The sequence below is a fragment of the Piliocolobus tephrosceles genome, chromosome 1 (assembly GCF_002776525.5).
Source record: "Piliocolobus tephrosceles isolate RC106 chromosome 1, ASM277652v3, whole genome shotgun sequence".
NCBI classification, from domain to species: domain Eukaryota; kingdom Metazoa; phylum Chordata; class Mammalia; order Primates; family Cercopithecidae; genus Piliocolobus; species Piliocolobus tephrosceles.
In genome coordinates this window covers 75,250,214-75,266,173 of record NC_045434.1, presented here as the reverse complement: position 1 = coordinate 75,266,173, position 15,960 = coordinate 75,250,214, and the positions used below count along the sequence as shown (strand labels likewise).

Below are 15,960 nucleotides of genomic sequence, written 5' to 3'. Positions count from 1 at the left end.
TTACCTCACGTGGCATGCTTCCAACAACACATGGGGATTATGGGATTACAATTCAATATGAGATTTGGATGGGAACACAGAGCCAAATCATATCAGGAATGGTCTCAAATAAGAAGCATAGGACTGGGAACACTCACTGATTTTAGGGAGGCCCCTGGGAGTGGGGTCTGACAATTTCAGAAACCCAGCACAACAGGGCGGATACTGAGAACAAGGAGCGACTTTTTCCTGTCACATCACTTCTGCAAATAGCACTTTGGCTTTTAAAGACTCCTATTGAAAGACAACGGCACAATGAGAGTCCTTGACTGAATCTCTTGCTTGAAGTTAAGCCCAGTTGACCAATTTGTTCTGTTTTTATCTCTACATTTGTTTATTGCTGTGATGGTATATACAGGACATCAAACTTGACTAAATGTGTGGCACACATAATGTCAGTGCTCAGGGTCCCCAACTCCCTTTCTGGCTCAACTCCATTTGTCCCTCCGGCCTTTCCACTTCTATCTTGCCCTGAGGTATTCAGTGATGGTCTCACTATTCCGGGTCCTGGATGGAGATTAAATCAAAATCCATTCTAGCATGTTTCGGTTGAAATTGTTTCCTGTGCTGCCCCATTGAGGATATTCATATTTAAAACTGTATATATGAATGTATGTATATTCTTGTGGAAAAATCCTACAAGAATAATTCCTCATGGAAAACTCTCAGAGCTTGTAACAAAGGGGTAATATTCAGGGGGTTGCTGGACTTCCTTGGAGCTCCTTGGTGCCTCTCCCACCAGTTTCTTCTGAAATTTCAACTTTCAGAAATTTGAGTGGAGCCAGTGATTTCTTGGAAGGCCAGGTTATGGACAAGGGGAAGATGTGCACACATGGTGATGTGAAATTTGATACTTTACTAAATGAACAACTGCCACTTGATTTAACATTCTCCCAGTTTTCTGTAGAGCTTAATTTGGTTCAAATGAAGAAATTAGTGTTACACCCATGCTTGAGGACAAGCCAAACTGCATGACTTCACATCGCTTTTAGAGCAGTATTGAATTACATAACTTCTTAGCTTGTTTGCTCCCAGCAGCCTGAGATTCAGGATTTTCAGAATTGAGATTTGGGCCTGAGGAGAGGGTTTCCAACTCCAGGGCTGGCCAGACCTTGGTGATGTCACCTGAGGAACACATCTGTGTTCTTTCAGTTGGGTTGGCATCTATAGGAGAGAAAATCCCATGTTGGAGGGAAAGCCTAAGAGATTATATTGGGCCTCTTTCCTTACCACTAATTTTTTGTGTTTCTGTTTAATTATGTCTGTTCTCTTAGGCTGAATGATTTTCCTAGTTCTGATCACACAGCACAAAGTCTCTCTCAGTACATTCTGTTCCTTTTACAAGGTCTCTGCCCAATTACAGGAACACACTCATCTCTTCTCCAAACAACCATTACTTGCTGAAATAAAGAAACTAACTACAAAGTATTTCAGGGAAATAAAGACTCAATCAGGGAAAAACCTAAAGCAACCCTTTCATTTAGAAAAGCCAATTAAAAAGCATTACATTTGCAATGTTAAGTAAAATTATTTGTATATATTGATATAATTACCTAATATTTATATTATTTCTCTAATCTCATCAGATCTAGTTATTATGCTCCAAAAGAGGCACAACAATAACACTTCCTCTACTATCTCTGACCTGACCTGGCACGTTAGTAAAATCAGGGTCCTAGTTTTCTTTGTTCAGCACAGAGGATGTGGTTGCAGAGACAAAGGAAGGACTAGAGAATAGAGTGATGATTTAGTAGATTAGCAAAAAGAGATGCAATCTAGTTTTTGCTAGAATTACAAGGTAATAGTCTTTGATAGAACAAAGGCATGTATTAGCTAAAGTTCAGAGACAGGTTTGCCATGATGTGCTTGAATTCCTAGTCTTTTGCTTTTATGGGCCCTTTCTAAGACTTTGAATCTAATTTTGTATTTGAAATTTTGCTTCATTTTTTTTTTAAAGCAATCCCTCTCCCACACACATTATATGTGTTTCAGGGAGTTTACAAAGCATAGGTCTATCCACAGTCTAAAGCTTAAGTCTAAGCAAAAGGAGCACAGCTGAGCTTATTCCCAGATAGAAAAGTAATGTCATCTCAAGACTAGTGACTACAAGGAACAGTGAGTTTTTGGCTTTTTCTTTTTATTCTTCCCTAAAAATGATAGAAAATGTTGTCACAGGTACATTAATGAAGATTTCTAAGGGCTGAAATCATTTCATACAACAGCCCATCTTGCTTAGGAGTAGGTTGTGCTGTTCCACTTAGTGGTGCTTTGCTTGTACATAACCATCAGTTTCATCAAGGGCTTTGCCAGTAGGGCTTAGGTAAAATTTGTACTTTCATTACCACATTTTTCAGTCAGCACCACCTTTTATGTTGAATTCTATAGAATGTGAATATTCAACAAATTTTGACCTACAAAAACTGCATTTTCATAAGGTATGACCTAACATAGTTCAATCATATGTAAATTACAAAAACAAAGACTGGTAATATTATAGATAACAGGAATCATGTAGTCATTGTTTGTAAACAGAGCTGCTTTCAAATTCTTCGCCAGAGGTGTCTACTAGAAACACAAGAATACAAGACGCAAATGTGAGCCACATACGTAATTTTAAATTTCTGGTAACTGTATTAAATAAGTTAAAAATAAAAAAACAGGTAAAACTAATAATATACTTTATTTAATCCCACATATTCAAAATAGTATTATTTAGACATGTAATCAATATAGAAATCAATATAAAAATACAAAAAAAAATACATTCTTTTTTGTACTAAGTCTTCAAAATGTGGTGTATATTTTACACATCTGTCATATCTCAATTCACATTAGCTATGTTTCAATTGCTCGATGGCCACATGTGGCTACTGGCTAATATAACAGACAATGAAGTTCCGGATCCTTCACTAACAAACTGAGTAGTCTTGGACAAGTAATTTAAGCATTCTGAGTCTGCTCACTTCCCTTTAAAATGGAGTCATTTTTTTTAAAACAACTACATCCTAGGATTAAATATGAGATTAAATAAATTAAAAGAGAGCAGTGTCTGGTAGATACTTAGAATACTATAGTTATCAATACTGCATTATCATGTTAGGGAGTGGGTCATTAAACTAGCCACTGTTCTCTTTTACTTTGAATTTTAATTGGTGGACTTCAGCAAAGCTTAAAATGAACATTTTCCCTATAAATAACTTCTGTCAGTCCTGTAACCAAAAGGTTAACATATAGAGTTATAGAATATTCTCAGGAATTACTGATGTCCTGATCAATTTATGAGATAAGGGTCTGGAGATTTTACACATTTAGTATCAAGGTGGAGAAATATGAGCCCAGGTTATACTCTGGAGGTTAAAAGTTCATTACAAGATTGCCAAGAAACCAAAAACAGAACAGGCTTGGAAATATTGTAAGCCTGCCTGCCATTTACTCAGCCAATTACAGAAAAAATCACTAAGCAAGGAACCTTTTCGCGTGTCCATTCACTTAACAACGACAAGGGCACTAAAACACACAGACAAAACGCTATAGAGCAAGTATTCTCATCTTCATTTTAAAGCTAAATAGAGGCCCAGAGTTGCTGACAAATTTGCCAAAGTTTGTAAGGCTGTTAGGTGGCTCTTTTCATCTCTCTGATTCTATGATACCTTCTATTCTTACTCATCAATTAAATATAATGTTGCAGTGATAGGTCTGGGACTAGCCAGGCTGCACAGAAGCATGAATGAATGAGTTGGGTGACAAACTTCCTCCCTCTATGAGTTTACTATGAAAGATCAAACACAGATGAGATTGCAGACAAGGAAACCATTTTCTCTTCTCCCTCAATACTTGAATTGATGGTTTGTTTCTAGATGGTGTTTAGACAACATAACAGGCACACACTAGTTCTTTCACTAGACAAAAAGCAAGACAACCAGATTGAGTCACAATTACTATTTTTATTAGTCCTGTTTATTAAGAGATTGGCAACTCATTTGAGGAGTCTGGTCTTGTAGGTAACAGCCAAAAAACTTGGAGGAAATAGGGTGGGATTTTTTGTTTGTGGTGCAGTGGTACCAGTGAAACTGACAGGCGAGTAGCTGATCCCAAACAACCAACCCCAAAGAGCACGTGGCTCTTGTTATATCTGGCTGGCTCAGCAACTATCCAAGTTATGGGGCTACAGGGGATACTGTCTAGACCAGTTCTTTTGGCCCTGGCGTTGGCAGAACATAGAACCAGAAAGCCAAAGCATGGTGCAAACATCTCTCTGCATTTTTTCTGGTCGGCAGTCAAGCTGGATGGAAACTAAATCTCAAACAATTACCAAATACCAATAAATAAAGGAATAAAAAGACTGCACAGGGATTTCTTCCATCCTTGATGAATATGGCCTGACTCTTGTGCTTTAAAGCATGACTTCTGAAGTGACTATCCTTAAGAGAGAAAGCAGAGGGCAATGTGAAAGGTGGTATGACTTTTCCAGCTTCAGATAGTCTTACTGCATCACAGGTGTTTTCTAGACTTGATGATGGCACTGATAGGAAAAAGACATCCATGTATCATTGAAATAATTTATTTACCACTAGAGCACCACAAAAACAGACATACATCGTGTTAAAATACAGCGTAATTGGTCATCAAAATACAAAACAGCTAATCTTATATTCCATTTTTTAACCATGCCAACAATCAAATTGTACTGCTGATTAACACAAAAATAATTGCTGCCCACTTGCATACTAGCACTTCCCCTCTTCCTTCCCACCTCCACCCCCCTCCCATGGCAATATTTACTTATGGGAAATAAAGACCTTATAGAAACACCAAATTAAAAAAAAAAAAAAAAAGATTCAAGAGATCTTAAAATAGAGCATTTAAAATATTATCAGTGCATTCATGAGGAAAGACAAAATAATACAAAACAAAATGTCATCCTATCTGAGAGGAAAATACCTGCAGAAATAAAAGTGATTTACACATAATTAATAGAAAAGTGGAAGACAAAAAAAAAATAATCAACACACACTCAAATCTGGGATTGGGTTATATCCAACACAAGGGCTGTTTACTATTATGGCATCCCATCTCTTGCTTTTCCAGTTTTCAAACTTGCAAATCCAATTCTTTACTTTAATTATTGGTCAGGAAATTCCAAAAAAGAAGTAGACCATATCAAACAATTTCACTTTGGATTCCCGCCTCCTTATGCTGTTCTTTAGGTGAAACTGCAAATATTCCATTGCTTTACCTATTAATTTTTATTGTAAAGCTAAATAAGTGACAAGTGACAAACTGACATATTCTATAAACCCCAACATGACAACATGAGGATACCTCTTCTGCAATGATGTGGCAAATTATTTATTAAAGCGAGGTAAACTTTAGCCTCAGATATAGATAAGTCTCACTCAGAGGAAAGAAAGAATTTTTTGATCATAGGAAAAATTGGCTTGTGCCTTTTCACCTTCAAAGAACATTTATAAAAACCTTAACTTCAGTGAAATACACAAAATGACTTATGCTAACCTGGACATTTTTCCCCGTTTGAAAAATCGACTAAAATATGTATCTTTCCATTTCCCCCTGAATATTAAAAGCCTGACTAAAGAAAAAGAGGTTTCCTATGAAGTGTCCACTTTGTAATAACAATAGGATTTTATGAAAATATTGATTTAACCAAGGTAGAGAAACTTTTCTTAACTCAATCAAGATTCTGAGTTTTAGTTAGAACCTTAAATCCTTGCTAAAACTAAAACATTTTACCTCAATTTTCTATGTATCTGTAACATTCCTCCTTTTCCTAACATAAAAGTTTGTTAATGTCTGACTTGGTTAGTAATGATGCTTGGAAGATGAAGGAAGACCACTGAACTCGAACCCATCTTTTTTGTAAAATAAAAAAAAAGGACAGTAGACCCAGGTAGCTTATGTCATAATAATGAACAAAACACAAAGCACAAGTAGGGCAAATGTTATAAAAAATGCATCTGTAGTGCAAGTCAAAATATAGGGGCTTTACTCAAAAGTACTGGCCAGCTAAAAGAAACATACATTTGTGAGTGATCATTAAAAAGAGCCCAAATTTAAGTCAATCTAAATCGTAGTTGACATTATTACAGAATATAAAAAATATGGTAAAAATTTACACATTACACATAAAGTAGTTAATGTTTTGATTTAATAGTTTGCAAAAGAGATTCGCAGATGTGTTTTCAATTATGCTGGCTTCTATATCCATCTATTTTAATAATATAGGTATGGTTACATATACCAAAACAAAGGAAAAAACCTATAGCATAGCTATACAGCAATATTTTAAGGTCTGAAGTTTGACCAGTACATGTCAAAACATTTCAACATTTCACTGGTTTACTAAACTGACAAAGAACCATTTACAATTAAAAAGAAACAAAAAAATCTTACAGACTTATTCTGACTGAAAGTTTCTTTTATTAACAGGCTTTTTAGTTTTTGGACCTTACAAGAAGCTTCCTTAGGCAGCTGGTACATAACATGTGTTTTCAGGGTCTTTATCTTAATGCAGACTTTCTCGGTCATGTAATAACTCACTTGGGTTTTCATCCCATTAATATGACCTCTTTTTTTCTGGCTCGTTTGAGTTCAAGTTCCTTAAGCCATCCATGAGTTTCTGGCAAAGTATTTGGTCTCCACTTTATACACCTGTTTTATTTTCCAAGGGCAATGAAATGTTCATTATATAGTAACACACAATAAATAACTCACTGTTAACTCTAAGAGTAAGAATGGGAAGGGTGCCTATTGCATAGCAATACAGAAAAATCAAGTGAGGCGTGGGATAGGAACTGTACGTACAGCAACTCCACTTAATGGGATTTTCCTGTTTTTTTTTTTTTTTTGTTGTTGTTGTTGTTGTTGTTGTCGTTGTTCACATAATTAACACTAATAAATTCTTCCAGTGTTTATTTTTTCTTTAAAAAAAATTTTGCTTCTTGTCTCTCTCACTTACAAAGTAGGTGAAATGTAGAATAAGGCCTTCAACTTTTTTTTGTGTCAGATGCCAGTTTTAACAAACAGAACACAAAATTCCTAAGTGTCTGAACTAGTACCGCCTTTTCAAAATTTTTTTAACACTGACGAACCAAGGCTCTCTTACGTTTTCTTGTTACAAGCATCATCATTGTTGTCGTCATCATCATTATCATCATCATTGTAATTTTGGTCTTGCCACTTTTCCAAGAAGTTTAGCTGCATTTGCAAGACTTTACAATCATATTAGAAAGCTGTTCAATCTTGGGTGTTTTGCCAATGTAGTAGAGAATGGTTAGAGGTTCTAAATCTTGGGACACGCAGCAAGGAGAAGCAGATGCTTCTGGATTTATGGTATTATATAAGCTCAGCACCTGAAAGGACACAGGAGAGGAGAGACATCATAGGGAAAGATGGAAAATGAACACAATTAGTTTTTAAAAAACAATTCTGCGTTGTTATCAGTCACAGCACTGAGTAGGCAATTTGAATTATTTTCTGTCGCTAATTTCCTAAATTACAGTCAAACTGGTATGTGACCTTAGCAATCATCAAATTATTTTCCCACATAGAACTTGTTTTTTACACATCTTAAGCAAATGATTCTGTAAGAGTCAGATTGGAAAAAACTGCTCATTCAACAGATTTTCCCAGTTTTTCCAATAAGTCTTTCCTCTGATCAGTGCTTGGCTGCACATACTTCCTAGGTCCCCACAAAACTTGATCCTTGTAGCATTTGGTCTTTTTTCTACACTACTCTGTAAATGAAGTTGTTTCTTGAGTATACATTTCAATTCCATCTAGATTAAGAGCTCACTTCAGGTCAGGAACTCTATAGACTCTGCTTTTATCTTATAGCCCCAGTAAGTCTTCTCTGGACAAAAAGAGATTCATGTACTAAGTGAAGAAATGAATACATGAATAAGTAGAAGAATAAAAAGTTTTATCAAAGCTCTCATAAGAGCTTTAATCTACCCTTGGATAGAGAAAAAGACACCTGTAAGCAACGTGAAATCTTTCTACAGACCGGGCACAGTGGCTCACACCTGTAATCCCAACACTTTGAAGAATCACTTGAGTCTAGGCGTTCAGGACTAGCTTGGACAACACACCTAGACCTTGTTTCTTTAAATAAATAAATAAGGAAGGAAGGAAATGAAATCTTTCTATGTTAAGTGCCTCCTCAGGCCAACTTAAGGTATCCTCAATTTTCATTAAAAAAAAAAAAAGTTTTACCATTGCTTCATAGACACAATGATGCTAGAAATGACATAAAAGCGATCTCTAAGATCTCCTATGAGAAAGAATTATTCACTTTCTTACATTTTGCTTAAAACGATCATAATCATAATCACAATCATAATCAACCCTCCATTAACTTTCTATGTGGTAAATAGTAGTTGCTGAGTTGGAGGAGTTAATGGCAAGTCTGAAAACAGGATGAAGAGATGGTTCTATAATTAGACTTATACCTTTAACCCCATTCTGTATCAGAGGGGTGTGCAACTTTTACTAATGGAAGTATGTAGGTTCCCCACTGATGATACAGAGACATTTCCAAGGATGCCATTAATGTGTTAGTCAAACAGCAAGTGACCTTTTCCTCGAGATTCACTGCAATTTTTTCAGCCTAAGACAGAAGATCTGTTCAGCACAGCAACACTGACTACTTTATTAAGCTACCTCTGGCTTCTTGGGTAACTGTCCAAACCACATATTTGTGACCATGACAGTTATTCTTCCTCTCTCCTTGAAAAACAAGCGTGGTCTCAGCCTTCACACACTCCCTCTGTGTATCAGAGAGGAGAATTATGTTTCTACTTGGCAACAGGGCCTTGCCCACATTACAGCTACTGCTGCCGCAGCCCAGAGGAGGCAGCCTGGCCAGAGAGCTCAGACAAAGGGACAGGCATGAGCAAGCTTCCCTCACATGGCCAAGCACACGGTCGCCCCCGAGTGCCAAAGTCTACAGGGGAGTTGGGAAAACAGCTGAAGGAAGGGGAGCCATATTTGTCAATTTAAATTCCAGCATATGCAGGCATTTATAAATAAATATACTTTATGCTCCATGAACACATGATTTTTCATATGAACTAAAGAGGAATTTTTATAATACAGATTGTCTAAAATAATTGATAACACCCAAACTCATGAATTCAGCTGAATGTAGTATGTGATCTTTCTGGCAACTGATCCATTTTCCTACCCTGCAGTGAAGGCAATTTTTCTAATGCCTCTTTAATAGGGAGATTTACAGAGGCATAAAGAGGAGAATAGAAACCCTAACGTTTAACCATATTTTAGGAATTAAACCCAGTAAGACAGGGCAAATGGAGGCCTGGTTATAAAACAAGGAGGCCTACGTGTCAAGCCTTGGTTTGTCACTAATTTTCTCTTTGGTCTTGGGTATCATCTAGACTACATGATCTAGACCTCAATTTCTTTTCTTTTTTCTTTTCTTTTCTTTTTTTTTTTTTTTTTTTTTTTTGAGATGGGGTCTCACTCTGTCACCCAAGCTGGCGTGCAGTGGCACGATCTCGGCTCACTGCAACCCCTGCCTCCCGGGTTCAAGCAATTCTCTGCCTAAATCTCCCAAGTAGCTGGGATTGCAGGCGCCTGCCACCATGCCTGGCTAACTTTTTTGTATTTTTAGGAGAGATGGGGTTTCACCATCTTGACCAGGCTGGTCTTGAACTCCTGACCTCGTGATCCACCTGTCTTGGCCTCCCAAAGTGCTGGGATTACAGGCATGAGTCACCGAGCCTGGCCCCTAATTTCTTCAAGAAAATGAAAGAGTTGGATATGTCCTTTCTATCTCTAAAATCCTGATGAGCCATCAGGAGGAAGCATGTGAACAAATATCATTATTACATAGAAAAACTCTTCTCTAATCTTGCTGGAAACCCATACCATCCAATCTGGGAATTACCTTCTGAATTAACTCTATCTTCACTGAAACAACTTGATAAAATACTCAGATTCTCATTTACTTTGTGTTACATTTTTAAAAAGTAGAGAAACTAATTTTCAAGTCATTTTTACATATATCATCTGTTGTATTTCATATCAACTCTTGCATTTGGCATTATTATTTTAAAGATAACTTTTAATACAGACATTCCTTGTTACTGACAAGAAACTGAGGTTTAGAGATGTTAAACTACATTCTAACTGTCATACATTAGTAAATTGCTAGTGCATTTACTAATAATCACACACTCACTGGCATTAACTGAAATCCCCAGTGTTCTTTCTAATATAACAGTCCCTGATGGAGATGACAGCAGATTTTTTTTTTTAGACGGAGACCTGGGTCCTGTCACACTTTATCTATAAATGATACTATGTGACATATTGATTCTAAAACGGGTGTGCTTTTTTTTGGCTACTTATGCTTATAGCTGTTAGTTAAAAATATAAAACTCATGGAGGCAGAGAGTAGAATGATGGTTACCAGAGGCTGGGAACAGGGTAAGAGTGAAGAGAAGTTGATTAATAGATACCAAAATACAGTTAGATAGAAGGAACAAATTCTAATGTTTTATAGCACAGTAGGGTTACTATAGTTAACGATAATTTATTGTATATTTTTAAATAACTAGAAGAGATGATCTGGAATGTTCCCCAAATGAGGAAATGATAAATTTTTGAGGTGATGGATATCTTAATTACCCCGATTTCATCATTACACATTGTATACATGTATCAAAATATCACATGTACCTCATTAATATATGCAAGTATGTATGAATAAAAATTACTTTTGAAAAAAGAATATAAAATAAAGAAAAAATTAAACAAAACTTCCCTCCAGTTGTTTATAACTGGGCAGGTGAGACCTGTGGTTTGAAACTGATCAGTGTCACTTTTTGATTTCATCTGCAGCCTACATTCTTCCTCTTCGTCTATTAGGGGAGTGCGAAAGTAATCGCGGTTTTTGCCATTGAAAGTAATGGCAAAAACCGCGATTACTTTTGCACCAACCTAATAAAAGAATTTCTCCAGTACCCATACATGTGTGATGGTAAAAGGGCACCAAGTTAATTACAACTCATTTGGAAATACTATCAGTAGGTGCACATGGTAACCCAAGAACAGAGACAACAAGTAAGCTGAACACTCACCCTGCTGTGCTGAGTGTCTGAACTCCATAAATACGGGCATGCTCCAGCACAGAAGTTGGCATTGTACCCTTTGGGTTCGTGTATCCATTTCCACCCTAGATCCCTCTTGAAATCAATGTAAAGTGGACGTAGGCAGCAATTATCCTGCACATTTCTGTTAAAAAAAAAAAAAAAAAAAAAAAGCAATGGAGATTTTAAAGCTGATTCACCACCCTCACTCTACCACCACCTCACCCCAAACCAGAAAAATGACTCATTCATTTATTCAACAAACATCTAATGAGCAAATACCATGGGCCAGGTGTTTTTTGTTTATTTGTTTTTTTGAGACAGAGTCTCGCTCTGTCGCCCAGGCTAGAGTGCAATGGCATGATCGTGGCTCACTGCAACCTCCGCCTTCCGGGTTCACGCCATTCTCCTGCCTCAGCCTCCCAAGTAGCTGGGACTACAGATGCCCGCCACCACGCCCGGCTGATTTTTCATATTTCTCGTAGAGACAGGGTTTCACTGTGTTAGTCAGGATGACCTCGATCTCCTGACCTTGTGATCCGCCCACCTCAGCCTCCCAGAGTGCTGGGATTACAGACGTGAGCCACCGTGCCTGGCCCATGGGCCAGGTTTAAACGGCTTTATTGTCATCTTAAGTGACTTTCATGATAGGGTGTTGTGTGTGGTGATCTGCTGGACTACTTGCCCTTATGAGTTCTATACCCTGACTTCCTTGTCTGTGACCTGGAAAATCATACCTTTACCTTCAAGTGACCAGATATAATCAGGGAGTGGCTGGGCATGATGAAGCCCTTTCCAATCAACACTGGGCAGTTCTACCACCAGCCTCTATTGCCCTTTCAAATACAAAATGAAAGGAGTACAACAGCAATTTTCAAAGAACGGTCTAAGGCATTTTCCTTTGAGAATCGATCCTTTATTTCACCACATGTTCCCCAATCTAGGAATGAACCAGAGATCAAGAAACATGGAGTCTTGCTGAGGGCAACCACTGGATCTGGCAACCAAAAAGTGCCACTTTACTCCTGGCATCTGACATTTTGAGCCCTTCATCAGTGAGGACCCTTCCCTGTCCTGTACCTCTCAAAATAAGGAAAGAGCCCTCCTCTTATGGAGACCACGTAAGAACATTCACATTCTCCCTCCATGCACTCATGTGGGAATGGGAAATAAATTCTTCTTGCTTCTCTCACATGCTGTTGCTAAAGGTGTGACACATGGCATTCTTCAGCTGTCTCATCTCTGTTACTATGACAGAAGTGTGACTATGAGCACTCGAACTTGGTGAGGGTGAAGGCATCATACAGATGGTGAGTTTCTCTTGATTAAGGAGTTGATATCACGCACCTCCAATAAGCTTTTATTTGTTCTGAGTGGCAGAGAGCTTTTTTTCTTCTTCAGTGCCAAAGAACTTCAGAGGAATGTTGGGGAAAAAATTCAGGGGCTAGTTTTCTCCCTTCACATTTGGTTCACTGCTTAAAGACCTGATGAATATAAGCCTCTGGGAAGAATGGTGGTATGAGATACAGGAGCTGTACTGCACTCTATCTGGCCTTAGCAATGAGTTCCACTTGGATCAATACACGGTAGAAGAAAGGGCAAAGGCAGTGTAAGAGTTAACAGATGCAATTACTTGATTTTATTTTTATTTCCTTTACCTAAAGCAATAGGCCGCATCCAAAGCACGCTTCTTCCGCCGGTTGGTCTGTTGTGACTCAAGTCTGTAGGAGGGCAATAACATTAGCAGGAGATGTGGGGTCTTCCCACTGTTTTTTTTCCTAGTGGACTTTATAGTTTTCTGATCACCACTGGTATATGTGGAGGTGCCATCAATACCTTGAAAAAATGCATTTGGGTAATAAACATTTAGCTTCACCTTCATCAAATATAATCAGCCATATTTTTTTCCTTTGTATATTGTCACAAATAGCAGTGATGACCACCAAAGCAGCATCAGCTGGCAACAGTCATTCCCCATGGAAATAGATATGGCACAACAGGACTTCGACTAACCCACGTGACAATTAACACTTCTAAATGGGGCTCTTGTCAGAAGGCAGTTCAGTGTCAAAGCCAAGGCTGTTGGTTATGAAAGTCACTATAGAAGCAGTCTTTGACCTATAGTCCAAGGGCAATCTAGGCAGTTTATTTTAGTCAATCCTCAGTTTAGGCAGTGTTCAAGTCCTCAACAACTGAGCACATGGCAATAGAACATGCCTTGTCACCCGCTGGTTAACACTCTTCCTAAGACTACTAAACTCAAAAGACTTTCCTAATGAACATAAACTGAGACTTAACTGAATTGGAGTGAATTAGGTTCAAGTGAAACAGAAGTCACCCTTACCTAATGCTATTTTGGGAAGCTGTGAAGAAAGGGCTTTTTCATTTATTTTATGGCATCCTCAACACTTTCCTGATTCCATCTAAGATTTAGAAACATGAGCTCCCCAAAGCATGCTCAAGAGACTGCCAGTTTAAGCATTTAATCTCCACACTCCAGAGAATCATGACTAGGTTAGAGACTGAAATAAATCTCTAGACCTCTGGGAGTATTTTTCCATGAGCGAGCACTGCTGTAGTCTTCTAAAAGTGGATGGAGGTCCTGGGTGATGTTAGGAGGGCAGGGAAATCAATTCCCTGGTCTGGCATTGTGGGCAGATGCTGCATTGGCACATGGGCACAGATTTCCTCTCACCTCTCATCATCCAACAACTCATCATCTAATACATGAAGTGACTTGAACCCTTGGTATCTCCTCACTCTCCATGACTTTTGTCCAACTTACTTAAAGGTGAGCATGGGGAAAGCCAAAACCTTTTTATGTATTTATGAACTAATATAAAATTCTGATAAGGAACCCACTTGAAATATTGGGTATGGGCTAGAAAAGTTGGAATATTCTTATACATGGAAGGTTAGTTATGGGAGCTGTAGCATGAGAAGACTCCTTTCTTCTGTGAAATATGGTTGTCAGTTCCTGACATTTGGCTTGGGGGATTATCGTTGAATTTTCTTAAATACATTCTATCTTTCTCTATAATATCAGTAGAGATGGAAAGTTGATTTGCTACAATGAAGAACAAAGGTCTTAACTTACTACCGGAGGGTTAATGAGTTAATAATCAGTTATTATTGACCAAGTCATCACTGGGCATTGAGAATTATAAATGGGGAACCTATCCCGTTCTTCCAATCCTTTCTCCCTTCACATACGTATATCCAACCATATCGTTGTCCAAATGAATGAAATTCCCCAGGCCTCACCAGTCTCATTTTCACATGCAAACTGATTTTATCCCCCATGAGATTATCAATATAGACCCTTCCCTCCCTCACCTCATATGACCAAGTTTCGGTTACCTGCAAATCTTGCTTCTAGTTCTTCGCTTTTATTTGGGATGATGTAATTATTAGATGGTACAAAAGTGCAGCAGGGACAGTGTAAGCTTATTTTAAATCCCAGGTTCCTGTCTGGAAAACATTAAGTCAAGGAGGTCATTTTTATGTGTGTCTATATCCTTAAATCTGCAATCAATTTAAAGTAACTTAGGGATATCAAACATCTTGGGAGGAAAAGAGAGAGTGGCCTGTAACCTTTATGGTGAAGCCATTCATGAACAGCATCAGTTACATCGAAGGAAAGCCATTCGCCTTCTGCTCTTGTTTTCACAACTTTGCTGTCGATGTAGCGCTGGGTTGGAGATGTTAAGTCTTTGGACTTGAGAATCTAGAGGGAAAAAGAGCAAGAGAAAAGGCTGAGTTGGCATTCTGACAGCATGACTAAACCAAAACTATTAACAGTGTTCTAATTCATTATCTAAATTTAGCTCTACTATAGTATAGCCATGTATTGTCATCTCAATAGCATGGTCACATGCATAAAAACATAACACCAGGCTATTTGCCATGAAAAACAGAACTTCTAAATCAGCTGCATGTTATGATAAAGGTGACAGGAACCATAAAGCCAAGTGTCTTAAAGAAAGTGACAGTAATTATTTTACTTTGCTGACATAAGCTTTGCAAGGTTTCAGCCATAAATTCTATGCTATTAAGTTAATGGTTTTCTTGTTCTGCTTCCCTACTTATTTAATTTGGGGAGTTGGAGTACAGGAAGGGACAAGAGGAGAAGTCCAGTTCAGAGGACCCAGACTCACTCTCAAAGGCCCTGAATTATAAATCTCTTCCTAATAAAGAAAGAGTGGTCCTAACCTTGGTTTCCGAATCCATTGCCATTAAAATATGTGTCATGCCTCAGCTTTTGAGGTAAGTCCCTGGCTGGGATGTTTTACTCTTAATGTGACTTGTTATGATTTATAAAGATATTCCATCTCCTGTAGACTCAGAATGAATCTAAGCAGAAGTTGTTTAGTATTCCGCATAGATGAATGTCTAAAAGCAAATTAGCCTAAACACTGAGACTTTAGAAAAATGTATTTATCTCAGGCTGTGTGAGGTGGCTCACTGTAATCCCAGCACTTTAGGAGGCTGAGTTGGATGGATCAGTTGAGGTCAGGAGTTCAAGACCAGCCTGGCCAACATGATAAAACCCTGTCTCTACTAAACACAAAAATCAGCAAGGCATGGTGGCGGGTGCCTGTAATCCCAGCTATTCGGGAGGCTTAGGCAAAAGAATCACTTGAACCCAGGAGATGGAGGTTGCAGTGAGCTGAGGTGGCACCACTGTGCTCCAGCCTGGGGGACAGAGTGAGATTCCCTCTCAAAAAAAAAAAAAAAAAAGCAAGAAAAAAAGAAAAGAAAAAGTGTTTTTTTTTTTTTTTTTTTTTTTTTT

General features: G+C 38.0%; 1 protein-coding gene across 4 annotated transcripts in view; it reads right to left on the bottom strand.

The window, feature by feature from the left end:
• Positions 1-3,963: 3,963 nt before the first annotated feature.
• Positions 3,964-15,960, bottom strand: part of TGFB2 (transforming growth factor beta 2) — a 97,138-nt gene continuing 85,141 nt past the window's right edge. For 2 of the 4 annotated variants that reach the window (XR_002729908.2, XR_002729909.2), the window contains 5 exons: positions 14,763-14,895; positions 14,529-14,639; positions 12,827-12,889; positions 11,160-11,313; positions 3,964-7,409 (listed from right to left, as the gene is read on the bottom strand). Coding sequence is in view for 2 of the 4 variants with exons in the window: in XM_023203718.2 (XP_023059486.1) it covers positions 7,251-7,409; positions 11,160-11,313; positions 12,827-13,004; positions 14,529-14,639; positions 14,763-14,895 (735 nt within the window). In the remaining 2 variants the exon portion in view is untranslated. Of the gene's footprint in view, positions 7,410-11,159; positions 11,314-12,826; positions 13,005-14,528; positions 14,640-14,762; positions 14,896-15,960 lie in introns of all 4 variants that reach the window. The other 2 variants (XM_023203718.2, XM_023203719.3) reach the window with 1 other exon arrangement.